This window comes from Bombina bombina, chromosome 4, assembly GCF_027579735.1.
Source record: "Bombina bombina isolate aBomBom1 chromosome 4, aBomBom1.pri, whole genome shotgun sequence".
In the NCBI taxonomy this organism is placed as follows: domain Eukaryota; kingdom Metazoa; phylum Chordata; class Amphibia; order Anura; family Bombinatoridae; genus Bombina; species Bombina bombina.
This window is the reverse complement of record NC_069502.1, coordinates 1,093,914,525-1,093,942,148: the sequence shown is the minus strand read 5'-3', so window position 1 is coordinate 1,093,942,148 and position 27,624 is coordinate 1,093,914,525. Positions and strand designations below refer to the sequence as shown.

The window sequence follows — 27,624 nt, the reverse complement described above, 5'->3', positions numbered from 1 at the left end:
GACCTACAAGGTCCTCTAGAATGCTTAGTTGAATGTAAAACAAATGATAACATGAGCACTCGGCACCTCGACCGGACCAGCCAATCAGAATGGCGCCACGTGTCTGAACAGCCACAAGACAGAACCAAACCCAACAGGACCAGCCTGCATCAGGGTCCTAACCGTCAGGCTGCATAAATCCTCCCTCAGAGGGGAAGAAGGGAAACAGACAAACATAGGACTAACATGTCCCCAAAAACACTTCCGCAGAAGTAACAGAGAGTATCGGATCCCAGTTTAAGATTCCGGAAGGAAAATAATAAACAAAATAAAAGACATCCTAACCCGTAGGTTAACGCCCAATAAGAAAAGAGGCCTGGACCAGCCAAACGGAGCCCTAATCTTCCAAAAAAGAAACTGGGAAGGATCTCAAAAAGAACAGTCAGGAAATTACATCATCCCCACATGTCTAATGAGGTGCATTATTCGAAGCAGACTCAAAATTCCCGTATCCGAGAAGGGTGGGATCATTTAATAACTGAAAAACATGTCTGAGTAAGACGAGAAGACGTGCCACTCTATAACGAAAGGCACAACACTCAGGGACAGTTACACCCGCAGAGAACTGTACAGGCCCTCCCCAAAGTGGTAGACCCGGGACAATAGGGCACGAGCACAAATGCGCATAAACGTCTGAACTCTGCAGACGAATAATCGGCAAAAATATGTGGAAGCAAAAATGTGCTGCAACCTCAGGGGGGAACACGTCGCCCTGCATGGAGGAATAATCAAACTGGGTTACACGCATGTGTAGAAGTATGGAGCGGTAGGGAACTCACCTCTCGGAGGACGGGACCCCCAGAGGCGGATGGTTCAGCTGTCCCTTGATTCCCAGAGCCCGAGGAACAAGGCACTCTCATATGGCATACAGAACAAAACTGGTTGACAGTATCAGAATCCTCCATAACTGAATCTGAAATTTGCACAGTCTCAGCATCAGAATCCTCCATAACTGGAGAGAGGATATGCAAATATGGACTAAAGAAGTAAAACAAAAATGGCACCTGACACCCACAATGGCTGGGTCACTCACCACCTCCTATGACCAGACCCCTGCTAACTAGAATTTCTCCTTTGCCACATGGTCGGGAATGCAGAAAAGGAAGACGTAGTGTAACCACGCCCGACCACAAGGTGAACCGTATAGTCCAAAAAAGCACGCCCAACCATAAGGTTGCGTCACTTCCAAAGGCCTCAATGTTCCAACCACAAGCCTGTAAACAACACACATAAGCTGGTTGAATCACATAACAAACATGATTATAACCCCCCTGTTTAATAATCCCCCTCAGGAGATATTAACCCTTGGTTCCAAGATACTAAAGGAGACTCACTGAGACCCTTATGTTAAGTTAGACCCGCAAGGTGGTAGCCTCTTGGGAACACATTTGTATTACAGTACATTCATAAAGAAAGTAAAATGAAACAATCTTACCGGAATCTACGCCGTGGAACAGGAACACGACCCTTCAAGTGGGATGGATAGTTGCATTGCCTCCGCCATGGACTTAAAAGAAGAAAGCAGGCAGCGGAGCGAAGTTGGACAACGCCGATTGCTTGAGGAGCTGTTAATATGAGTCGGGATGGTTTCGCAGAAAGACTCTTCCTGCATCTCCGGACTCTAGCTTTCATCCAAGCCCTCACTGAGAGACTGACAGGACTATTTAAAACTCCAGTCCTATGCCGAAGAGTACTACCCTCCATAAGAGACAAAATAAATTCTGACACTTCTCTGCCAACCTCCTGAGACGAATGGCAAATAATGACTGGGGGATGAGAGGAGTGGGAGGAGTATTTAAGCCTTTGGCTGGGGTGTCTTTGCCTCCTCCTGGTGGCCAGGGTTTTAATTTCTAAAAGTAATGAATGCAGCTGTGGACTCTTTCCATTTAAGAAGAAAATATCTCTTTCGTCACCTTAGAGGCTGTTGAAAAGTCTTCCTGCGTTAAATCATCAGGGATATATAGGTGACCCTCACTAGTCTCATGCAGGTCTTTTGCAGAGTTCATGCCACATTTTGTCTTTTGTTAAGAAGGCAAGTTAAAATCAAAGCATTTGTCCAGAAGCCTGATAAGTTTCTGTAAATGATCCTCTAATTATCTCTAAAACGGCTTTCTCGAATGCTTACACCCTCATTGCCATTTCTTTCTAGAGCTTAGTGTTAGTTATAAGAAGTTATAGAGAGTAATGCACAATAAAAATTAGTATCTTCACTTATATAAGAGATGCGATGCTTGATCCGCTTTGGTGTAAATTTCTTGGCTCAGTACATTAAAACCAAAATAGAGCACAGACATGTGCTGTGCTATTTACCCCGTATACGTGGTCCAGATTGGAATCATGGGAAGCAGCCCCACAAATGTGGTAGCAATCAGATCAAAGCTTTATGCTGAGTTGCTATTGCCTAAAGTTGAGAGCATATTGCTTCTAGTTCAGCTGATATACAACATATTTACAGCTGTTCTTACTTCGTTCCCAACATTGCTGCCTGTCATGGTGGCTGCATGGTCACGCCCCCCCCCCCCCCCTTCATGAACAATATTTTATTTCCATTGCAGAAAGAAAGCCACAAGTGTGTTTGGCTGTTATATCTGTAAAAGGTGGTTATATTTTGATGATTTGAAAATCTAGATTCAGTTTTGTTCTATGATTAGATTTCAAAGTACATTGAGACACTAAACCGAGTATATTTCAATAAAAGCTTGACAATTTGAGAACCTTTGACTAGTAGTGTATGCGTTCTGTAGGAGGGTTCCCAGACATAAAACAAGGAGACCTAGATGACAAACTTTTAATCATACAAAGCACTTTGCAAGGTAAAGAAAAGGTATGAACTCTGGATTATACAGAACAGAAAAATCTGAAATCCATTAGGTACATAAACGTAACTCCTCCAGAATTTTTATTGTTTAAAAAGATAATCCCTTTATTACCCATTCCCCAGTTTTGCATAACCAACACATTTATATTAATACTAGTCCTAAAGCCCGTGCACACGGGCCAGTTCTTGCAGTACAGCGGTCCCACCCCTTGCTCTCTCTCCCCCTCTCTTTTGCTCTCTCTCCCCTCTGTCTTTCGTTCTCTCTCCCCCCTCTCTTTTGCTCTGTCTCTCCCCCTCTCTCTCTCTCCCCCCCCCCTCTCTTTTGCTCTCTCTCTCCCCCCTCTCTTTTGCTCTCTCTCTCCCCTCCTCTCTTTTGCTCTCTCTCCCCCCTCTCTTTTGCTTTCTCTCTCTCTCCCTCTCCCATCTCTTTTGCTCTCGCTCTCTCCCCCTCCCTTTTGCGTTCTCTCTCCCTCTCTTTTGCGCTCTCTCCCCCTGCCTTTTGCTCTCTCTCCCCCTGCCTTTTGCTTTTTCTCTCAATCTCCTCCTTTATTTTGCTTTCTCTCTCTCCCTCTCCCTTTCTTTTGCTCTCTCTCCCCCCTCTTTTTTGCTTTCTCTCTCTCTCCCCCTCTCTCCCCCTCTCTTTTGCTCAGTCTCTCTCCCCCCCTCTCGTGCTCTCTCTCTCCCCCCTCTCTTGTGGTCTCTCTCCCCCTTTCGTTTGCTCTCTCTGCCCCCTCTCTTTCCCCTCTCTCTTTGGCTCTCTTCCCCCTCTCTTTGGCTCTCTCTCTTCCCCCTCTTTGGCTCTCTCTCTTCCCCCTCTTTGGCTCTCTCTCTTCCCCCTCTTTGGCTCTATCTCTCCCCCTCTCATTTGCTCTCTCTCTCCCCCTCTCATTTGCTCTCTCTCTCTCCCCCTCTATTTTGCTCTCTCTGGCTCTCTTTCACCCCTCTATTTGGCTCTCTCGGAGCCACGGCCACTCCCGGTCACCCACACCCCCCATTGCGATGCCCCGCCAGGCCACGCCCCATCAAGACGCTCCCGTAGGCCACGTCCACAGATCACATCCACATTGTGACATCCCATTCAGTCACGCCCCTCACCACACCCGGACCCGCCCCATTGTGGTGCTCCCGCCAGCTACGCCACACCACCTCTGCTGTCAGGATCCTAAAGGCCAGGTGTGTTTGTCCTCGCGCAGTCTCTACTGCGCATGACAGCTTCCGACAAACACACTTGGTCTTTTATATTATAGGATACTTTTTATGTCTGTAATTACCTTGTATCTAAGTCTCTGCAGACTGCACCCTTATTTCAGTTCTTTTGACAGACTTGCATTTCAGCCAGTCCTTGCCCTCTCATAAGTAACTCCACAGACGTGAGCACAATGTTATCTATATGGCACACATGAACTAACGCCCTCTAGCTGTGAAAACCTGTCAAATGCATTTAGATAAGAGGCGGTCTTCAAGGGCTTAGAAATTACAATTTGAGATTACCTAGGTTTAGCTTTTAATAAAGAATACCAAAAGAACAAAGCAAATTAGATGATAAAAGTAAATAAGAAAGTTGTTTAACCCCTTAACGACCAAGAATGTACAGGGTACGTCCTACAAAAAAGTCAGTTAACGACCAAGGACGTACCCTGTACGTCCTTAGGGGTTTAAAGTGGTGGAAGCGATCCTGATCGATTCAAGCCACTTTCAAGGTATTGCAGTGATGCCTCGATATTGAGGTATCACTGCAATACCTTTTTTGGCACACTGATGGCCCTCTCTGCATCGGCCAGTGATGGTGCAAATCGTTTGTGGGTGAGAGAAGCTGCAGGGAGGCGGGTGGGCGGCCCATCGCTGGGAAACGTCCGGAGGATGTCGCGGGAGCGCGCGTGCACGGCCGCAATCTAAGGCATTTGAAAGTTTCAAGTCGTGGTGGGTGGCAGAGGAGGGGGAAATCAATAACATTTGATTGCTAAGTGGGTACAGGGCAGACAGCTGCCAGTACCCAAAATGGGGACAAATAGTTAGTGGGGGGAGGGTTAGAGAGCTCTCTGGGGGGATCAGGGAAAAAAAAAAACTTTTATTTTAGTACTGGCAGACTTTCTGCCAGTACTTAAGATGGCGGGGACAATTGTGCAGTGGGGGAGGGAAGAAAGCTGTTTGGAAGGGATCAGGGGGCAGGATGTGTTAGGTGGGAGGCTCATCTCTACACTAAAGCTAAAATGAACCCTTCAAGCTCCCTAATTAACCCCATCACTGCTGGGCATAATACACATGTGGTGCGCAGCGGCATTTAGCGGCCTTCTAATTACCAAAAAGCAATGCCAAAGCCATATATGTCTGCTATTTCTGAACAAAGGGGATCCCAGAGAAGCATTTACAACCATTTGTGCCATAATTGCACAAGCTGTTTGTGAATAATTTCAGTGAGAAACCCAAAGTTAGTAAAAAAGTGAAAGATTTTCTTTATTCGATCGAATTTGGAGGGTAAAATGGTGGCATAAAATATATCAAAATGGACCTAGATCAATACTTTGGGTTGTCTACTACACTAAACTAAAGCTAAAATTAACCCTACAAGCCCCCCAATTAACCCCTTCACTGCTGGGCATAATACACTGTGGTGCGCAGCGGCGTTTAGCGGCCTTCTAATTACCAAAAAGTAATGCCAAAGCCATAAATATCTGCTCTTTCTGAACAAAGGGGATCCCAGAGAAGCATTTACAACCATTTGTTTCAGTGAGAAACCTAAAGTTAGTGAAAAAGTTTGTAAAAAAGTGAACGTTTTTTTTTATTTGATCGCATTTGGCGGTGAAATGGTGGCATTAAATATAACAAAATGGGCCTTGATCAATACTTTGGGTTGTCTACTAAAAAAATAAATATATATACATGTCAAGGGATATTCAGGGATTCCTGACAGATATCAGTGTTCTAATGAAATTATCGCAAATTTGGAAAAAAAATGGTTTGGAAATTGCAAAGTGCTACTTGTACTTATGGCCCTATAACTTGCAAAAAAACATGTAAAAATTTGGTATTTCTAAACTCAGGACAAAATTTAGAAACTATTTAGCATGGGTGTTTTTTGGTGGTTGTAGATGTGTAACAGCTTTTGGGGGTCAAAGTTAGAAAAAGTGTGTTTTTTTCCATTTTATCATCATATTTTATAAATTTTTTTATAGTAAATGATAAGATATGATGAAAATAATGGTATCTTTAGAAAGTCCATTTAATGGCGAGAAAAACAGTATATAATATGTGTGAGTACAATAAATGAGTAGGAGGAAAATTACAGCTAAACACAAACACCTCAGAAATGTAAAAATAGCCTAGGTCCCAAACGGTCAGAAAATTGAAAAGTGCTGTGGTCCTTAAGGGGTTAAAATGGCATGCCCTATCTGAATCATGAAAGTTTAATTTTAACTAGATCTTTAAAAATTAAACCTTTAAGGTTCAACAACACAGTCACAAACCTCTAACACTATCTGAGGAATATCCTCCGAAATAACAACTGCAGTAAATTTAGTCTTCCAAACAATACAACATCTAACCGCCGCAGTGACATTTTTATATTTAACTACATAGGGCACATGCAGACCAGGGTCATCAGCCTCTTGGGACATATTCAATGTAACACACAATCACAAATCTTGCCAAACCATACAAGCAACTTAGCAAGCCAAAGTGCATTTTTTGGAAACAGGAATTAAAGGGACAGTCTACTCCAGAATTTTTATTGTTTAAAAAGATAGATAATATCTTTATTACGCATTCCCAAGTTTTTCATAACTAACACTGTTATATTAATACACTTTTTACCTCTGTGTTTACCTTGTAATAGCCTCTGTAGAATGTCCCCTTATTTCAGTTCTTTTGATAGACATGCATTTTAGCCAATCAGTGCAGACTCTTAAATAACTCCACAGGAGTGAGCACAATGTCATCTATATGAGACACATGAACTAACGGTATCTGTGAAAAACTGTCAAAATGCACTGAAATAAGAGGCAGTGCAATGGCCTACCTAGGTTTAGCTTTTCACAAAGAATACCAAGAGAGCAAAGCAAATTTGATGATAAAAGTAAATTGGAAAGTTGATTAATATTACATGCCCTATCTGAATCATGAAAGTTTATTTTGACTTGACAGTCCCTTTAATGCATGTATGAAACCCCAGGGATATCCACTCATGACTATAAGGCTAAATGTATGGTGGGAGCTTGAAGGTCATTGACAATTGCCCCATCTGTGTTCAGTGGGTTGCTGGAACCTGCTAATATAAAAGTGTGCTGTACCAGGAAAATTCAAACCATCTTCATTCATCTAAGCAAAATATCAAATACTTCAACATTAGAGGATCTTTGCCAGCTGTCCTCTATAAAAATACTGTACAATCTGTAGGTGACTGGGCATGATGGTACGTAACACAATGCCGCTCCCAAAGCTCTACCTTAGTCCCACTCTTGATCCCACTATGCATATTTTTCACAACCGAACAGTCATTGTATCCTTGGCTGCCTGTAACATACAAATAAATAATTTCACCTCTTTGGCTGTCAGTAAAACACATAAACAGAAGTGATTTGACCTCCTTGACCACCGCTCACTTCTTTCTTCTCCATATTTGTAATGTGTTGAATGTGAATATTTGATTGGACAGCATGCTAAAATACTGGACTGTCAGGTCTTTGCTGGACACCTGGCACCCTAACTGGAACTAAGCATAAACGGAGATATCCTACCAAGGTATCAGTATATAATGAAAGCACAGAAGTCCCTTCTGAATTTTGGGTGGGAATTCTATTGACTACTATAGCAATGGGAATTTATACTCACAAGTCCTAATATTTTATTCTACAAGTTAGAGGCATTTTATCATATGCTTCAAATACTCAGGGTGCTTATTGCACATTCGTTATTAAAGGGACACTAAACACAACATTTTTCTTTCATGTTTCAGATAGAGAATACAATTTTAAACAACATTCTCATTTACTTCATTCTTTAGATATCGGATGTTGAAGAAATATCAATGCACATGGGTGAGTCAATCACACCAGGGATCTATGTGCAGCAACCAATCAGCAGCTACTGAGCCTATCTAGATATGCTTTTCAGCAAAGGAAAGCAAGAGAATGATGCAAATTAGATCATAGAAGTAAATTAGAAAGTTGTTTAACATTGCATGCTCTTTCTATCATGAAAGAAAAAAAAATGGGTTTCATGTCCCTTTAAAGACTTCAATTACAAAAAAAGACCTTACCTAATACAGGCAGTTGGTTAATTAGAAAATGTGGTGCAACATTAACGAGAATCTCTGCAGACGCCAGTTTCACTTCAGCTTGGAGCTCATCTTCACAACAGTGAACTATTAGGCAGAGCCAGTCATTTAACTCTGTGTCAATGGTCTGAGGAGAAAAAACACATATATATAAATGTTTTGTTTACTTTGTTTCTATGGCTTCTTCCAACCTAAACTGACACTGTTTTTTACAGTTTACTTGTGCCGTTTTAATTAACTACATAACTTATTAATTGTTTTTATAATTATTTAATTAGCAGATTACACATTAATAGCAAACAATGAACTCCAAATTTGGAACCCTCTTACGGCTTTTTCTGCAACATTTTAAGAGGAGGTTTTAGATACTGTTTGAGTAAAACCAATGCATTCCTCATCCCAAATAAATAGTCATACCTCATCTTAGAATTGTTAGCAATCTCGCATCTGCAAGTGCTTAAAGAGTAACTTTATTTCTTGTCAAGTTTGGTCATTAGAAAAAAGTGAGTGTGTGCTGCTTTACATTAAAAAGTGCTGATCTTCCTCAAATTCTTCTTCTTTACTGCTGCTTGGTTCAAATCAAAGTTTTTAACTCTGCTTGTCAAGGCCTCAGACAATCCACATCTCACAGGAACTGAAAGGGAAGATAGGACTACAAATCCCACAATGCTACAGGTGCAAGGATCACATGGTGGAGCAAGTCACATAAGTACATATAAACATGACACGCTCACTTAGACTGGCTGATAAAATATAAAAAAACAGAATTTATGCTTACCTGATAAATTACTTTCTCTTGTGGTGTATCCAGTCCACGGATTCATCCTTTACTTGTGGGATATTCTCCTTCCTAACAGGAAGTGGCAAAGAGAGCACACTGCCGAGCTGTCCATATAGCTCCCCCTCTAGCTCCACCCCCCAGTCATTCGACCGAAGGTTAGGAAGAAAAAGGAGAAACCATAGGGTGCAGTGGTGACTGTAGTTTAAACAAAAAATCTACCTGACTTAATAGCCAGGGCGGGCCGTGGACTGGATACACCACAAGAGAAAGTAATTTATCAGGTAAGCATAAATTCTGTTTTCTCTTGTAAGGTGTATCCAGTCCACGGATTCATCCTTTACTTGTGGGATACCAATACCAAAACTTTAGGACACGGATGAAGGGAGGGAACAAGACAGGTACCTTAAATGGAAGGCACCACTGCTTGCAAAACCTTTCTCCCAAAAATAGCCTCCGAAGAAGCAAAAGTATCGAATTTGTAAAATTTGGAAAAAGTATGCAGTGAAGACCAAGTCGCTGCCTTACAATCTGTTCAACAGAAGCCTCATGTTTAAAAGCCCATGTGGAAGCCACTGCTCTGGTAGAAGAGCAGTAATTGTTTCAGGAGGCTGCTGGCCAGCAGTCTCATAGGCCAAACGGATGATGCTTTTCAGCCAAAAGGAAAGAGAGGTAGCAGTCACTTTCTGACCCCTCCTCTTACCAGAATAGATAACAAACAGTGAAGATGTTTGTCTGAAATCCTTAGTTGCTTGTAAATAGAACTTTAAGGCACGAACCACATCAAGATTGTGTAACAGACGTTCCTTCTTCGAAGAAGGATTAGGACACAGAGAAGGAACAACAATTTCCTGGTTAATATTCCTATTAGACACAACCTTAGGAAGAAAACCGGGCTTGGTACGCAAAACTACCTTATTTGCATGGAAAATCAGGTAAGGTGAATCCCACTGTAAGGCAGATAACTCTGAAACTCTGCGAGCAGAAGAGATAGCTACCAAAAACAAAACTTTCCAAGATAAAAGCTTAATATCTATGGAATGTAAGGGTTCAAACGGAACCCCCTGAAGAACTGAAAGAACTAAATTTAGACTCCAAGGCGGAGCCACAGGTCTATAAACAGGCTTGATTCTGACTAAAGCCTGAGTAAACACTTGAACGTCTGGTACTTCTGCCAGACGTTTGTGTAAAAGTATAGACAAAGCAGATATCTGTCCTTTTAAAGAACTAGCTGACAATCCTTTCTCTAATCCTTCTTGAAAAAATGACAATATCCGAGGAATCCTAATCTTACTCCATGAGTAACCCTTGGATTCACACCAACAAAAGATATTTTCGCCATATCTTATGGTAGATTTTCCTGGTGACAGGCTTTCTAGCCTGAATCAGAGTATCTATAACCGACTCAGAGAAACCACGCTTTGATAGAATTAAGCGTTAAATCTCCAAGCAGTCAGACGCAGAGAAATTAGATTTGGATGCTTGAAAGGACCTTGTATTAGAAGGGCCCGCTCATTGGCAAAGTCCAAGGTGGGACAGATGACATGTCCATTAGGTCTGCATACCAAGTCCTGCGTGGCCACGCAGGCGCTAACAGAATCACCGAAGCCTTCTCCTGCTTGGTTCTGGTGACCAGACGAGGGAGGAGAGGAAACGGTGGGAAAACATAGGCCAGATTGAAGGACCAAGGCGCTGCTAGAGCATCTATTAGCACCGCCTGGGGATCCCGAGACCTGGACCCGTAGAGAGGAAGTTTGGTGTTCTGACGGGACGCCATCAGATACAAGTCCAGAGTGCCCCATCGCTGGGTCAGTTGGGCAAACACCTCCGGGTGGAGTTCCCACTCCCCCGGGTGAAAAGTCTGACGACTTAGAAAATCCGCCTCCCAGTTGTCTACTCCTGGGATGTGAATTGCTGAGAGGTGGCAAGGGTGATCCTCCGCCCACCTGATTATTTTGTTTACTTCCATCATTGCTAGGGAACTCCTTGTTCCCCCTTGATGGTTGATGTAAGCTACAGTCGTGATGTTGTCCGACTGAAATCTGATGAATTTGGCCACAGCTAGCTGAGGCCATGCCTGAAGAGCGTTGAATATCGCCCTCAGTTCCAGAATGTTTATCGGGAGGAGAACTTCTTCCCGAGACCATAAGCCCTGAGCTTTCAGGGAGTCCCAGGCTGCACCCCAGCCCAACAGGCTGGCGTCGGTCGTTACGATGATCCACTCTGGTCTGCGGAAAGACATTCCCTGAGACAGGTGATCCTGAGACAACCACCAGAGAAGAGAATCTCTGGTCTCCTGGTCCAACTGTATTTGACCGAGGAATGGAGTGAAGGGCTCGGCAAGTAGTTAAGAGAGTCTATCAAAGTTCCTAGAAAGGGAACTCTTGTGAGGGGGGAGAGAGAACTCTTTTTCCGTGTGAGACTTGGTTCTTTGGAAAGTCGGCGCCTGAATTAAGATGTAGTCTAGATAAGGCGCCACTGCTATGCCCCGCGGTCTTAAAACCGCCAGGAAGGACCCTAGCACTTTTGTAAAAATTCTGGGAGCAGTGGCCAACCCGAAGGGAAGAGCCACAAACTGATAATGCTTGTCCAGAAAAGCGAACCTGAGAGACTGGTGATGATCTTTGTGGATAGGAATGTGCAGATACGCATCCTTTAGATCCACGGTAGTCATATATTGACCTTCCTGGATCATTGGTAAGATTGACCGAATGGTCTCCATCTTGAATGATGGGACTCTGAGGAATCTGTTTAGAATTTTGAGATCCAGGATTGGTCTGAAAGTTCCTTCTTTTTTGGGAACCACAAACAGATCTGAGTAAAAACCCAGCCCTTGTTCCGCAATTGGAACTGGGTGGATCACTCCAATTGTATGTAGATCTTCTACACAGCGTAAAAACGCCTCTTTCTTTGTCTGATCTGTAGACAGATGAGAAATGTGGAACCTTCCCCTTGGAGGAGAGTCCTTGAATTCTAGAAGATATCCCTGGGATACAATCTCTAATGCCCAGGGATCATGTACATCTCTTGCCCAGGCCTGAGTGAAGAGAGAGAGTCTGCCCCCTACTAGATCCGGTCCCGGATCGGGGGTTACCCCTTCATGCTGTCTTGGTGGCAGCTGCAGGCTTTTTGGCCTGTTTACCCTTGTTCCAGCCCTGGTAAGGTTTCCAGGCTGCCTTGGGTTGTGAAGCATTACTCTCTTGCTTTGCAGCAGGGGAGGATGAAGTGAGACCGCTCCTGAAATTCCGAAAATTATTTTGTTTATTCCTTGTCTTAAAGGACTTGTCCTGAGGGAGAGCATGGCCTTTACCCCCAGTGATTTCTGAAATAATCTCTTTCAATTCAGGCCCGAAGAGGGTCTTTCCTTTGAAAGGGATGTTCAAGAGCTTGGATTTTGACGACACATCGGCCGACCAGGACTTTAGCCATAGCGCCCTGAGCGCCAAAATGGCGAAACCTGAATTTTTTTGCCGCTAACTTAGCTAGTTGGAAAACGGCATCTGTGATAAAAGAATTAGCCAGCTTTAGAGCCTTAATTCTATCCATAATGTCCTCGTATGAGGTCTCCGTCTGGAGCGCATCTTCCAGCGCCTCGAACCAGAAAGCAGCTGCAGCAGTTACAGGAATAATGCACGCAATAGGTTGGAGAAGAAAACCTTGTTGAACAAAAATTTTCTTAAGTAAACCCTCTAACTTTTTATCCATAGGGTCTTGAAAAGCACAACTGTCTTCGATTGGTATGGTTGTGCGTTTAGCAAGTGAAGAAACAGCCCCCTCTACCTTAGGGACCGACTGCCACGAGTCCCGCATGGGGTCAGATATGGGGAACATTTTCTTAAAAACAGAAGGGGGAACAAAGGGAACACCTGGTCTATCCCACTCCCTAGTAACGATATCCGCAATCCTCTTAGGGACCGGAAACGCATCAGTGTAAACAGGGACTTCTAGGTACTTGTCCATTTTACACAATTTCTCTGGAACCACCATAGGGTCGCAGTCATCCAGAGAAACTAATACCTCCCTGAGTAATAAGCGGAGGTGTTCTAGTTTAAATTTAAAAGCCAATGTATCTGAATCTGTCTGAGGAGAAACTTTTCCTGAATCGGAAACTTCTCCCTCAGACATCAAATCCCTCGCCCCCACTTCGGAGCGTTGTGAGGGTATATCGGATACGGCTACTAAAGCGTCAGGATGCACATAATCTGTTCTTAAAACAGAGCTATCGCGCTTTGCAGGTAACACGGGCAGTCTAGATAAGAATACTGAGAGGGAATTATCCATGACTGCCGCTAATTCTTGTAAGGTAAAAGAGTTAGACGCACTAGAGGTGCTAGGTGTCGCTTGAGCGGGCGTAACTGGTTGAGACACTTGGGGAGAGGTTGACGGACTACCCTCGTTACCTTCAGTCTGAGAATCATCTTGGGCCACATTTTTAAGTGCAACAATATGATCTTTAAAGTGTATAGACATATCAGTACAAGTGGGACACATTCTGAGAGGGGGTTGCACCATGGCTTCTAAACACATTGAACAAGGATTTTCCTTGGACTCAGCCATGTTTAACAGACTAGTAGTAAGACAAACAGGCTTAGAAATCAGTTTAATGAAGCAAAAACACACTTTGCAAAAAAACGTTACTGTGCCATTAAGAGATAAAAAAGGCACACAATTTTCCAAAACAGTGAAAAATGCACCAAACTTTTTGAAATTTTCACAGTATGTACCTGACGCATTGGTAAGATTGCACAACTAGCAATAAAAACGATTATCCCCTTAATGCCCAAACCGGATCAATAATAAGCTAACAGACCGGTTAAAACAACTTTAGCACCTTGCCACAGCTCTGCTGTGGCCCTACCTTCCCTTAGGAGTCAGATTTATGGGGAAAAAGCTTCTTATGGGTCCTCAAACTGTAGCAGGAGCCTCCATGTGAAAACAGCCTGAAGATCTAGTCAATCTAACTGCGCATCTGAGGCGTGAAATTAGGCCCCTCCCACCTTACTCCGGTGCTGTGAGGCCTAAAGAAATACTCCCAAGAGTTATAATATTAGCCATGTGGGTAACAACCCCTGAAAGAAACCCAAAGGGACCTTCAAAGTGTCTCAAAAATATTTAGTAGTAAAAATCGTTTGCCATAAAAAAGTGTCAACTTGCCATAAAATAGTGTCAACCAGCATAAATTAGCCCTGTTATATAAGCTTGTAATTACATACTTAGTCTCTGAATAAAGCTTACCCTTCCCTCATGGGGATCTTGTCAGTCTCTTCTAGCATTATCACAGTCTTGTCTAGAAATAAATGACTGAACATACCTTATTGCAGCTTAATCTGCAAACCGTTCCCCCCAACTGAAGTTTTCTTGTACTCCTCAGTCCTGTGTGGGAACAGCAGTGGATTTTAGTTACAACATGCTAAAATCATCATCCTCTCTGCAGAAATCTTCATCCCTTTTCTGCTAGAGAGTAAATAGTACAAACCGGTACCATTTAAAATAAACTTTTGCTTGTAGAAAAACAAAAACTACAATTCTAACACCACATTCACTTTACCCTCCCGAGAGGGACCCTATTGCTTAGAGCCGGCAAAGAGAATGACTGAGGGTTGGAGCTAGAGGGGGAGCTATATGGACAGCTCTGCTGTGTGCTCTCTTTGCCACTTCCTGTTAGGAAGGAGAATATCCCACAAGTAAAGGATGAATCCGTGGACTGGATACACCTTACAAGAGAAATGTATACAAAAACACTTGTTCTCATGTTTTATGCCCTCCACCTGTAATCGGTAGATGCTAATCATGATACGAATACAAAGGTTTTTGTAACAGAATTATGTGTCTAGGAGGCGTTATCAGAGTTTAGAGTGTAAAAGCAAAACATAAATTGGTTATATGTGTTACTATACACAGAGGTAAGTAGTTTGAGCTTCCTCAAACTATTCTGGGTATCTTTATTTACTGCTACTGTGACATGCTACGATTGTTTCTCATGTTTGTTCTCATCTACTTGTTGGTGAGATGTCTGGGGGTGGTAAGAACACTGTGCAGCGTGGCACAGAGTATGTACAGAAGGCTTTTCACCAATAGAAAAGGAACCTGGAGGTGATACACACAGCTGATGAATCCGATACGAATGGGATACGAAAAGATTAGTAACAAAACTGCATTATCAGAGTTTATAGTGTTATAAATCTAGGTTCGTTACCCACATTTATTGCCCCATCAGTTTTGTTTAATTCATTAAAACATGTTTTATTCTCTATGTAAAGTTAGCAGTGTTAAGGAAAACAAAAAAGTAAATACATTTTCTTTGTTTACAGCTATACACAAACAATTTACTAAACAAATGAGGGCCTATTTAGACTTGAACGAACATTATCACAACATACAGACTCTAAGTTTAAAAGACCTTACATGCCTGTCTTGTTGCTATTAGGATAACAGTTCACTACATATAGACATTATGGGCTAGATAACAAGTGGAGCACTAAAATGTAGCATTAAAAAAAAACAAAAAAACAGAATTTATGCTTACCTGATAAATTACTTTCCCTTGCGGTGTATCCAGTCCACGGATTCATCCTTACATGTGGGATATTCTCATTCCCTACAGGAAGTGGCAAAGAGAGCACACAGCAGAGCTGTCCATATAGATCCCCCTCTGGCTCCGCCCCCCAGTCATTCGACCGACGGTTATGAAAAAAAGGAGAAACCATAGGGTGCAGTGGTGACTGTAGTTTAAACAAGAAATTTTAACCTGACTTAATTGCCAGGGCGGGCCGTGGACTGGATACACCGCAAGAGAAAGTAATTTATCAGGTAAGCATAAATTCTGTTTTCTCTTGCAAGGTGTATCCAGTCCACGGATTCATCCTTACTTATGGGATACCAATACCAAAGCTTTAGGACACGGATGAAGGGAGGGAACAAGACAGGTAACCTAAACAGAAGGCACCACTGCTTGCAAAACCTTTCTCCTAAAAATAGCCTCCGAAGAAGCAAAAGTATCGAATTTGTAAAATTTGTCAAAAGTATGCAGTGAAGACCAAGTCGCTGCCTTACAAATCTGTTCAACAGAAGCCTCATTCTTGAAAGCCCAAGTGGAAGCCACAGCTCTGGTGGAATGGGCTGTAATTCGTTCAGGAGGCTGCTGCCCAGCAGTCTCATAAGCCAATCGGATGATGCTTTTCAACCAGAAGGAAAGAGAGGTAGCAGCCGCTTTCTGACCTCTCCTCTTACCGGAATAGACAACAAACAAAAATGATGTTTGTCTGAAATCCTTAGTTGCTTGTAAATAGAATTTCAAAGCACGAACCACATCAAGATTGTGTAAAAGCCGTTCCTTCTTAGAAGCTGGATTAGGACACAGGGAAGGAACAACGATTTCCTGGTTAATGTTCTTATTAGAAACAACTTTAGGAAGAAAACCAGGTTTGGTACGCAAAACTACCTTATCTGCATGGAACACCAGATAGGGTGAATTACACTGCAAAGCAGACAATTCTGAAACTCTTCGAGCAGAAGATATAGCTACCAAAAACAAAACCTTCCAAGATAATAACTTAATATCTATGGAATGTAGAGGTTCAAACGGAACCCCTTGAATAACTGAAAGAACTAAATTTAGACTCCATGGAGGAGCCACAGGTTTATAGACAGGCTTGATTCTGACTAAAGTCTGTGCAAACGCTTGAACATCTGGTACTTCTGCCAGACGCTTGTGTAAAAGGATAGACAGAGCGGATATCTGTCCCTTTAAGGAACTAGCTGACAAACCTTTCTCCAATCCTTCTTGGAGAAAAGACAATATCCTTGGAATCCTAATCTTACTCCACGAGTAACCCTTGGATTCACACCAACAAAGATATTTCCGCCATATCTTATGGTAAATTTTCCTGGTGACAGGCTTTCTAGCTTGGATCAGAGTATCTATGACTGATTCAGAGAACCCACGCTTGGATAGAATTAAGCGTTCAATCTCCAAGCAGTCAGCTGCAGAGAAACTAGATTTGGATGCTTGAATGGACCCTGTATTAGAAGATCCTGCCTCATTGGCAGTGTCCATGGTGGGACAGATGACATGTCCACTAGGTCTGCATACCAAGTCCTGCGTGGCCACGCAGGCGCTATCAGAATTACAGAGGCCTTCTCCTGTTTGATTCTGGCTACCAGCCGAGGGAGAAGGGGAAACGGTGGAAAGACATAAGCCAGATTGAAGGACCAAGGCGCTACTAGAGCATCTATCTATGCCGCCTTGGGGTCCCTGGACCTGGATCCGTAAAGAGGAAGTTTGGTGTTCTGACGGGACGCCATCAGATCCAACTCTGGAATGCCCTATAGCTGGGTCAGCTGAGCAAAAACCTCCGGGTGGAGTTCCCACTCCCCCGGGTGAAAAGTCTGACGACTTAGGAAATCCGCTTCCCAGTTGTCTACTCCTGGGATGTGAATTGCAGATAGATGGCAAGAGTGATCCTCCGCCCACCTGATTATCTTGGTTACTTCCTTCTTCGCTAAGGAACTCTTTGTTCCTCCCTGATGATTGATGTATGCTACAGTCGTGATGTTGTCCGACTGAAATCTGATGAATTTGGCCGCCGCTAGCTGAGGCCATGCCTGGAGCGTGTTGAATATCGCTCTCAGTTCCAAAATGTTTATCGGGAGAAGAGACTCTTCCCGAGACCATAGGCCCTGAGCTTTCAGGGAGCCCCAGACTGCGCCCCAGCCTAACAGACTGGCGTCGGTCGTTACAATGATCCACTCCGGTCTGCGGAAGCACATTCCCTGAGACAGGTGATCCTGAGACAACCACCAGAGAAGAGAATCTCTGGTTTTCTGGTCCAGTTGGATTTGAGGAGACAAATCTGCATAATTCCCATTCCACTGTTTGAGCATGCACAATTGCAGTGGCCTGAGATGAATTAGAGCAAAAGGGACTACGTCCATTGCTGCTACCATTAATCCGATTACCTCCATGCACTGAGCTATAGATGGCCGAGGAATGGAATGAAGAGCTAGGGAAGTACTTAAAAGCTTTAACCTTCTGACCTCCGTCAGAAATATTTTAATTTCTACCGAGTCTATTAATGTTCCCAGGAAGGGAACCCTTGTGAGCGGGGACAGAGAACTTTTTTCTGTGTTCACCTTCCACCCGTGAGACCTTAGAAAGGCCAGAACAATATCCGTATGAGCCTTGGCTCTGGGAAAGACGACGCCTGTATTAAGATGTCGTCCAGATAAGGTGCTACTGCAATGCCCCGCGGTCTTAGTACCGCTAGAAGGGACCCTAGCACTTTTGTGAAGATTCTGGGAGCGGTGGCCAACCGGAAGGGAAGGGCCACGAACTGGTAATGCTTGTCCAGAAAGCGAACCTTAGGAACTGATGGTGATCCTTGTGGATAGGAATATGAAGGTAAGCATCCTTTAGATCCACGGTAGTCATATATTGACCTTCCTGGATCATTGGTAAGATTGTCCGAATGGTCTCCATTTTTGATGATGGAACTCTGAGGAATTTGTTTAGATCCAGGATTGGCCTGAAAGTTCCTTCCTTTTTGGGAACCACAAACAGGTTTGAGTAAAAGCCCAGTCCTTGTTCTGTAATTGGAACTGGATATATCACTCCCATTTGGAGTAGATCTTCTACACAGCGTAAGAACGCCTCTTTCTTTGTCTGGTCTGTAGACAGACGAGAAATGTGGAACCTTCCCCTTGGAGGAGAGTCCTTGAATTCTAGAAGATATCCCTGAGTAAGGATCTCTAATGTTCAGGGATCAGGAACATCTCTTTCCCAAGCCTGAGCAAAGAGAGAGAGTCTGCCCCCTACCAGATCCGGTCCCGGATCGGGGGCTACCCCTTCATGCTGTCTTAGTAGCAGCCGCAGGCTTTTTGGCCTGTTTACCCTTGTTCCAGCCCTGCAAAGGTTTCCAGGTTGCCTTGGGCTGTGAAGCGTTACCCTCTTGCTTTGCGGTTGCAGAGGTTGAAGCAGGACCACTCCTGAAGTTGCGAAAGGAACGAAAATTAGCCTTGTTTTTAGCCTTAAAAGGCCTATCTTGCGGGAGGGCATGGCCCTTTCCCCCAGTGATATCCAAAATAATCTCTTTCAACTTGGGCCCGAAAAGGGTATTTACCTTGAAAGGAATATTCAGTAATTTTGTTTTGGACGACACGTCGGCCGACCATGATTTGAGCCAAAGCGCTCTGCGCGCCATGATGGCAAAACCAGAATTTTTCGCCGCTAACTTAGCTAATTGCAAAGCGGCATCTGTGATAAAAGAATTAGCCAGTTTTAGAGCATTAATTCTATCCATGACTTCGTCATATGAAGTCTCCCTCTGGAGCGACTCCTCCAGCGCCTCAAACCAAAAATCCGCTGCAGTAGTTACAGGAATAATGCAGGCAATAGGTTGGAGAAGGAAACCTTGTTGAACAAATATTTTCTTTAGTAAACCTTCTAATTTTTTATCCATAGGATCTTTGAAAGCACAACTGTCTTCAATTGGTATGGTTGTGCGCTTGGCTAGTGTTGAAACTGCCCCCTCTACCTTAGGGACCGTCTGCCACGCGTCCCGCCTGGGATCAGTTATGGGGAACATTTTCTTAAAGATAGGGGGGGGAACAAAAGGTACACCTGGTCTCTCCCACTCCCTAGCAACAATATCCGCCACCCTCTTAGGGATCGGAAACGCATCAGTGTATACAGGGACTTCTAGATATTTGTCCATTTTACACAATTTCTCTGGGACCACCATAGGGTCACAATCATCCAGAGTTGATAAGACCTCCCTAAGCAGTACGCGGAGGTGTTCCAATTTAAATTTAAATGCTAGTGAATCTGATTCTGCCCGCTGAGAAACTTTTCCTGAGTCAGAAATTTCTCCCTCAGACATTACATCCCTCGCCCCTACATCAGAGTGTTGTGAGGGTACATCAGATAAACCTCCCAAAGCTTCCGACTGCTCCTCATCTGTTCTCAAAACAGAGCTATCGCGCTTTTTAGGGAAAACTGGCAGTTTGGATAGAAAGGCCGCAAGGGAATTATCCATGACTGTCGCCAGTTGTTGCAATGTAATAGGTGCCAATGCACTAGAGGTACTAGGTATCGCTTGAGCGGGCATAACTGGTGATGACAAATGGGGAGAGAAAGGCGGACTATCCTCATTACCTTCAGTCAAAGAATCATCTAGGGCTATATTTTTAAGTGACACAATATGATCTTTAAAGTGTATAGACACATTAGTGCACTTGGGACACATTTTGAGTGGGGGTTCCACCATGGCTTCTGAACACATAGAGCAAGGCTTTTCCTTAGTGTCAGACATGTTTAACAGATTAGTATTATACACAAGCAGGCTTGGAAAAACACTTTATCAAGTAATGGTACTGTGCCTTTAAGAAATAAAAGCGCACACAATTTTACAAAATGGTGAAAAATGAACCAAATCTCTTGAAATTTTTACAGCATGTGCCTAATGCTTCGATATGATTGCACAGCAAGTTTCAGCCTGATTAACCCTTTAATGCCCAAACCGGAGAAGCCTAAAGCAAACAACCGGTTAATAAACTACATTACCTTGCCACAGCAGCCTGCTGTGGCCCTACCTTCCCTTAAGGATTGGATTTGAGAAAATCAAGCCTCCTGAAGTCCTCAAGCAGTCTCTGGACCCATGTGAAGCAGCATGCAAGGAAATCTGTCAGAATAAACTGCGCAACTGAGGCGCGAAATTAGGCCCCTCCCACTCCACTCCGGAGCTGTGGGGCCTTCAGAACCCAATTTAGGTGACTAAAAATAATGCGATGTGGAATAAAACCTCAAATAAACACACCAAAAGTGCTTAAAAAGTGTCAATAAAGAGTATTTAACACCACATTCACTTTACCCTCCCGTGGAGATGCTACTTGTTAGAGCGGCAAAGAGAATGACTGGGGGGCAGAGCCAGAGGGGGAGCTATATGGACAGCTCTGCTGTGTGCTCTCTTTGCCACTTCCTGTAGGGAATGAGAATATCCCACAAGTAAGGATGAATCCGTGGACTGGATACACCTTGCAAGAGAAAACAACTGCACTAGGCAGTTTGGGGGCTTTAAAGTTGACGGGAGTGGGGTGATAGAAAAAAAAAAAAAAAACAGCACTAAATAGTGCCTTTACATTGCAGTCTATGGGAACTGTGTGTTCCCAGTAAATATATATATATATGTATATATATATATATATTTATGTGTTAATATGTGTATATACATACATACATAAACATATACGTATATAATCTAATCATATACATATATAGTTACAAACTGCTGCCATCACTGCCCTACTTACCCCCTTCGCTGCGCTTAAGTTCTGTGCTATGTATGAGGGCACTCTCGTGAGCACAATGCAATGTTATAGTGCTTGGTTTAAGAACTTTCAGGATTTCATACATAGGTTCCAGATTCAAACTAAGTTCTTGGGGTTAATATCTATATTTAGAGCACTACAAACTCTTAAGAACATTCCCCAGTAAGGGCATGAAACGCGTGTAGAAAGAGAACTTTTGGGCTACTGAAGATGGTTGATGGTGAAAAAGCGTATTGTTTATTTTTACTCAACAAGCATTATTATTAATGGAGTGGTGGAAACTGAGTGGACAAGATTGGAGTCTAAAATCAGATGTGGCTCTACTGTGCAGAAATTCTTTTATTTCTACTGTTTCTAGTGAGCGTCTGTCTATTCAAGAATAATTCCTTGTAAGAATAAAATAGCTATCGGAGATGCTCTCTCTCGGTGGTGAGAGCTGCAACGAGTATCAAAGGAATAATTACATGCTCTGTGATCTAACTTCAAATGAAACCTCTAACCCATAAGGATTGTTATACACCCTAACCCAGTGTTTTTCAACCAGTGTGCCGTGGCACACTAGTGTGCCATGAGAGATCCTCAGGTGTGCCACGGCAGACTGACAACAGTGTGACATATTTTTTAAACTTTGCTTGTTTTTTACTCCCAGTGCAGGGGTAGTTTGTAGGAGGCATGGCATAACAGCACAATACATACAGTATGTGTGTGTCTGTGTGTATGTGTATATATATATGCTGTATTAGGCTACAATGTTGGATTTTTTTTAAATTTTGGGATGGTGGTGTGCCACAGGATTTTTTAATGTAAAAAAGTGTGCCACGGCAAAAAAAAAGGTTAAAAATCACTGCCCTAACCTATGAGGAAAAACATTCTTTTTTTAAAATCTGGAGATTGACAGGTTTATAAATCTAATCTTTTACTATGCAAACTAATCTAACAAAATGACTTTACATAGAATTGATTTTATTTATTCTGAATGTATATCTTTATTGATTTGACATTTTTTTTTTAGATTGCACTGATAAGTATTATTGGTTTATTGTTTCAGGTGTTTTTTGAGCCTCTGATAATTCTGTGATCAATTGCTATACTATTGAAAAGTAAAAAAAAAAAAAAAAGTAAGAGACACAGAATATATAGTATGTCAACTGTTTTTATTCTTTTTTGTCAATAGAAAACATCTGGCTCAAGGAAAATTCAATATTTTGAGAGTCTAAGCGTGATTTCATTTGCATGGTTTGCAGAAATGTAGAACTCTGTTTCTGAAACCTGGGGCCTGTAAATTATGGAGCGTAAAAAAGGCATCATTGAAATTTTTGTTACCATAAAGCAAAGATTGACCATATTTGACACTTAACAGGACAGTCTACTGCAAAAATAAAATACTCTTTAGAGCTTCTATTCTTAATTCTTTACATGGCAAACCTTTTTTAAATTTCTCTTAAAGTGAATGTCAATTTTGATGCTTAAGTGCCCCGGTTTTTGAAAATTCGATTAAAAACAGGGGCACTTTAATTAATCAAAATTTACATTTCACTCCTGTTGATAAAAAAAAAAACTTAACTTTTAACCCCTTAATGACCGGACCATTTTTCAATTTTCTTACCCTTAATGACAATGGCTATTTTTACATTTCTGCAGTGTTTGCGTTTAGCTGTAATTTTCCTCTTACTCGTTTACTGTACCCACACATATTATATACCGTTTTTCTCGTCATTAAATGGACTTTCTAAAGATACCATTATTTTCATCATATCTTATAATTTACTAAAAAAAAAATGATAAAATATGAGGAAAAAAATGGAAAAAAACGCACTTTTTCTAACTTTGACCCCCAAAATCTGTTACACATCTACAATCACCAAAAAACACCCATGCTAAACAGCTTATAAATTTTGTCCTGAGTTTAGAAATACACAATGTTTACATGTTCTTTGCTTTTTTTGCAATTTATGGGGCAATAAATACAAGTAGCACTTTGCTATTTCCAAACCACTTTTTTTCAAAATTAGCGCTAGTTACTTTGGAACCCTGATATCTGTCAGGAATACCTGAATATCCCTTGACATGTATATATTTTGTTTTAGAAGACATCCCAAAGTATTGATCTAGGCCCATTTTGGTATATTTCATGCCACCATTTCACCGCCAAATGCGATAAAAAAAAAAAAAAAGTTAACTTTTTCACAAATTTTGTCACAAACTTTAGGTTTCCCACTGAAATTATTTACAAACAGCTTCTGCAATTATGGCACAAATGGTTGTAAATGCTTCTCTGGGATCCCCTTTTTCAGAAATAACAGACTTATATGGCTTTGTGGTTGCTTTTTGGTAATTAGAAGGCCGCTAAATGCCGCTGCGCACACCACACATGTTTTATGCCCAGGAGTGAAGGGGTTAATTAGGGAGCTTGTAGGGAGCTTGTAGGGTTAATTTTAGCTTTAGTGTAGTGTAGTAGACAACCCCAAGTATTGATCTAGGCCCATTTTGGTATATTTTATGCCACCATTTCACCGCTAAATGCGAGCAAATAAAAAAAAAACTTTACATTTTTCACAATTTTAGGTTTCTCACTGAAATTATTTACAAACAGCTTGTGCTATTATGGCAAAAATTGTTGTAAAAGCTTCTCTGGGATCCCCTTTGTTCAGAAATAGCAGATTTATATGGCTTTGGCGTTGCTTTTTGGTAATTAGAAGGCCGCTAAATGCTGCTGCGCACCACACGTGAATTATGCCCAGCAGTGAAGGGGTTAAATTAGGTAGCTTGTAGGGAGCTTGCAGGGTTAATTTTAGAGATCAGCCTCCCACCTGACACATCCCACCCCCTGATCCCTCCCAAACAGCTCTCTTCCCTCCCCCACCCCACAATTGTTACCGCCATCTTAAGTACTGGCAGAAAGTCTGCCAGTACTAAATAAAAGAGTTTTTTTTTTTTTTTAAATAAAAATTATAAAATATTTTAGTTGTGATGGACCCCTGCCTTAGCACCAACCTCCCTGATCCCCCCCTCCAGCTCTCTAACCCTCTCCCCTACCTAATTACCGCCATCTTGGGTACTGGCAGCTGTCTGCCAGTACCCAGTTTGGCCCCACAAACCAAACTATTTTAATTTTATTTTTAACTTTTATTTGTATGTTTAATTATTTCTGTAGTGTAGCAGCCCCCCCACAATACCCCCACCCCTCCCCCTCCCAGATCCTTTTAAATGTAAAAAAAAATAAAATAAAAAAAATTTCCCCTTCCTTTTTCATTGGTGTCAGTGTGGCTAATGTGCGCATGTGCACGTGCACGTGCGCCCACGTGTACACGCACACCCGTGCACGTGCACGCACGCACACATCGTGCACGCGCGCGCACGCTCCCTCCTCCGACCGGACAAAGGCACCATCGGCACCATCACTACCGGTGCAGAGAGGGCCACAGAGTGGCTCTCTCTGCATCAGAGTCTTGTAAAGGGGTATTGCAGGATGCCTCCATATCGAGGCATCACTGCAATACCCTCAGAGCTGCTGGAAGTGATTGTGATCACTTCCAGCACTCTGTTAGACAACTGACGTACCAGGTACGTCCATTATCATTAACTGCTTGTTAATGCATGACGTACCTGGTACGTCAGTTGTCATTAAGGGGTTAATCTTCACAGCAGCTCCAGCTTCCTCCGGTCGTTACAAGCCATTTCTGACATTAGAAATGATGGATATGTCATCCTCCAATCATGGCTTCCTCCCCGGGGGAATCAGTGTCTGATTCAACGCCGTGATTGGAGGAAGCCGGATTCCTCATTTTAGACCCAGGAAGAGGCTTTGCGACGGGCGGAGGAAGTTGGAGCTGCTGTGAAGATTAAAAGTATTGTTTCACAACAGAAGTGAAATGTAAATTTGAATGAGTTAAAGTGCCCCTGATTTTAATCAAATTTTTAAAAACCGGGCACTTTAGCATCAAAAAACATAATTTATGTAAGAACTTACCTGATAAATTCATTTCTTTCATATTAGCAAGAGTCCATGAGCTAGTGACGTATGGGATATACATTCCTACCAGGAGGGGCAAAGTTTCCCAAACCTTAAAATGCCTATAAATACACCCCTCACCACACCCACAAATCAGTTTAACGAATAGCCAAGAAGTGGGGTGATAAGAAAAAAGTGCGAAAACATATAAAATAAGGAATTGGAATAATTGTGCTTTATACAAAAAAATCATAACCACCACAAAAAGGGTGGGCCTCATGGACTCTTGCTAATATGAAAGAAATGAATTTATCAGGTAAGTTCTTACATAAATTATGTTTTCTTTCATGTAATTAGCAAGAGTCCATGAGCTAGTGACGTATGGGATAATGACTACCCAAGATGTGGATCTTTCCACGCAAGAGTCACTAGAGAGGGAAGGATAAAATAAAGACAGCCAATTCCTGCTGAAAATAATACACACCCAAAATAAAGTTTAATGAAAACATAAGCAGAAGATTCAAACTGAAACCGCTGCCTGAAGTACTTTTCTACCAAAAACTGCTTCAGAAGAAGAAAACACATCAAAATGGTAGAATTAGTAAAAGTATGCAAAGAGGACCAAGTTGCTGCTTTGCAAATCTGATCAACCGAAGCTTCATTCCTAAACGCCCAGGAAGTAGAAACTGATCTAGTAGAATGAGCTGTAATCCTTTGAGGCGGAGTTTTACCCGACTCGACATAGGCATGATGAATTAAAGATTTCAACCAAGATGCCAAAGAAATGGCAGAAGCTTTCTGGCTTTTTCTAGAACCAGAAAAGATGAAAAATAGACTAGAAGTCTTTCGGAAAGACTTAGTAGCTTCAACATAATAATACAAAGCTCTAACAACATCCAAAGAATGCAATGATTTCTCCTTAGAATTCTTAGGATTAGGACATAATGAAGGAACCACAATTTCTCTACTAATGTTGTTAGAATACACAACCTTAGGAAAAAATTCAAAAGAAGTTCGCAACACCGCCTTATCCTGATGAAAAATCAGAAAAGGAGACTCACAAGAAAGAGCAGATAATTCAGAGACTCTTCTGGCAGAAGAGATGGCCAAAAGAAACAAAACTTTCCAAGAAGAAGTTTAATGTCCAAATGAATGCATGTGTTCAAAAGGAGGAGCTAGAAGAGCCCCCAGAACCAAATTCAAACTCCAAGGAGGAGAAATTGACTGAATGACAGGTTTTATACGAACCAAGTCTTGTACAAAACAAAGAATATAAGGAAGATTAGCAATCTTTCTGTGAAAAAGAACAGAAAGGGCAGAGATTTGTCCTGTCAAGGAACTTGCGGACAAACCTTTATCTAAACCATCCTGAAGAAACTTGTAAAAAATTCTCGGAATTCTAAAAGAATGCCAGGAAAAATGATGAGAAGACACTAAGAAATATAAGTCTTCCAGACTCTATAATATATCTCTCTAGATACAGATTTACGAGCCTGTAACATAGGATTAATCATAGAGTCAGAGAAACCTCTTTGACCAAGAATCAAGCGTTCAATCTCCATACCCTTAAATTTAAAGATTTGAGATCCTGATGGAAAAAAGGACCTTGCGACAGAAGGTCTGGTCTTAACGGAAGAGCCCACGGTTGGCAAGAGGCCATCTGAAAAAGAATCCGTCCATGCTGGAGCTACCAGCAGAACAAACGAGCATTCCTTCAGAATCTTGGAGATTACTCTTGGAAGAAGAACTAGAGGCGGAGAGATATAGGCAGGATGATACTTCCAAGGAAGTGATAATGCATTCACTGCCTCCGCCTGAGGATCCCGGGGTCTGAACAGATACCTGGGAAGTTTCTTGTTTAGATGAGAAACCATCAGATCTATTTCTGGAAGTTCCCACATTTGAACAATCTGAAGAAACACCTCTGGGTGAAGAGACCATTCGCCCGGATACAACGTTTGACGACTGAGATAATCCGCTTCCTAATTGTCTATACCTGGGAAATGAACCGCAGAGATTAGACAGGAGCTGGATTCTGCCCAAACCAGAATTTGAGATACTTCTTTCATAGCCAGAGGACTGTGAGTCCCTCCTTGATGATTGATGTATGCCACAGTTGTGACATTGTCTGTCTGAAAACAAATGAACAACTCTCTCTTCAGAAGAGGCCAAGACTGAAGAGCTCTGAAAGTTGCACAGAGTTCCAAAATATTGATCGGTAATCTCACCTCCTGAGATTCCCAAACCCCTTGTGCCGTCAGAGACCCCCACACAGCTCCCCAACCTGTAAGACTTGCATCTGTTGAAATTACAGTCCAGGTCGGAAGAACAAAAGAAGCCCCCTGAACTAAATGATGGTGATCTGTCCACCACGTCAGAGAGTGTCGTACAATCGGTTTTAAAGATATTAATTGAGATATCTTTGTGTAATCCCTGCACCA

At 42.3% G+C, this 27,624-nt stretch overlaps 1 protein-coding gene across 1 annotated transcript in view; it reads right to left on the bottom strand.

Annotated features, from left to right (window-relative positions):
* THADA (THADA armadillo repeat containing) overlaps positions 1-27,624 on the bottom strand; it is a 1,857,831-nt gene that overhangs the window by 243,327 nt on the left and 1,586,880 nt on the right. The window contains exon 35 of the mRNA XM_053712286.1: positions 8,112-8,256. Coding sequence (XP_053568261.1) covers positions 8,112-8,256 — 145 coding nt within the window. The remainder of the gene's footprint in view (positions 1-8,111; positions 8,257-27,624) is intronic.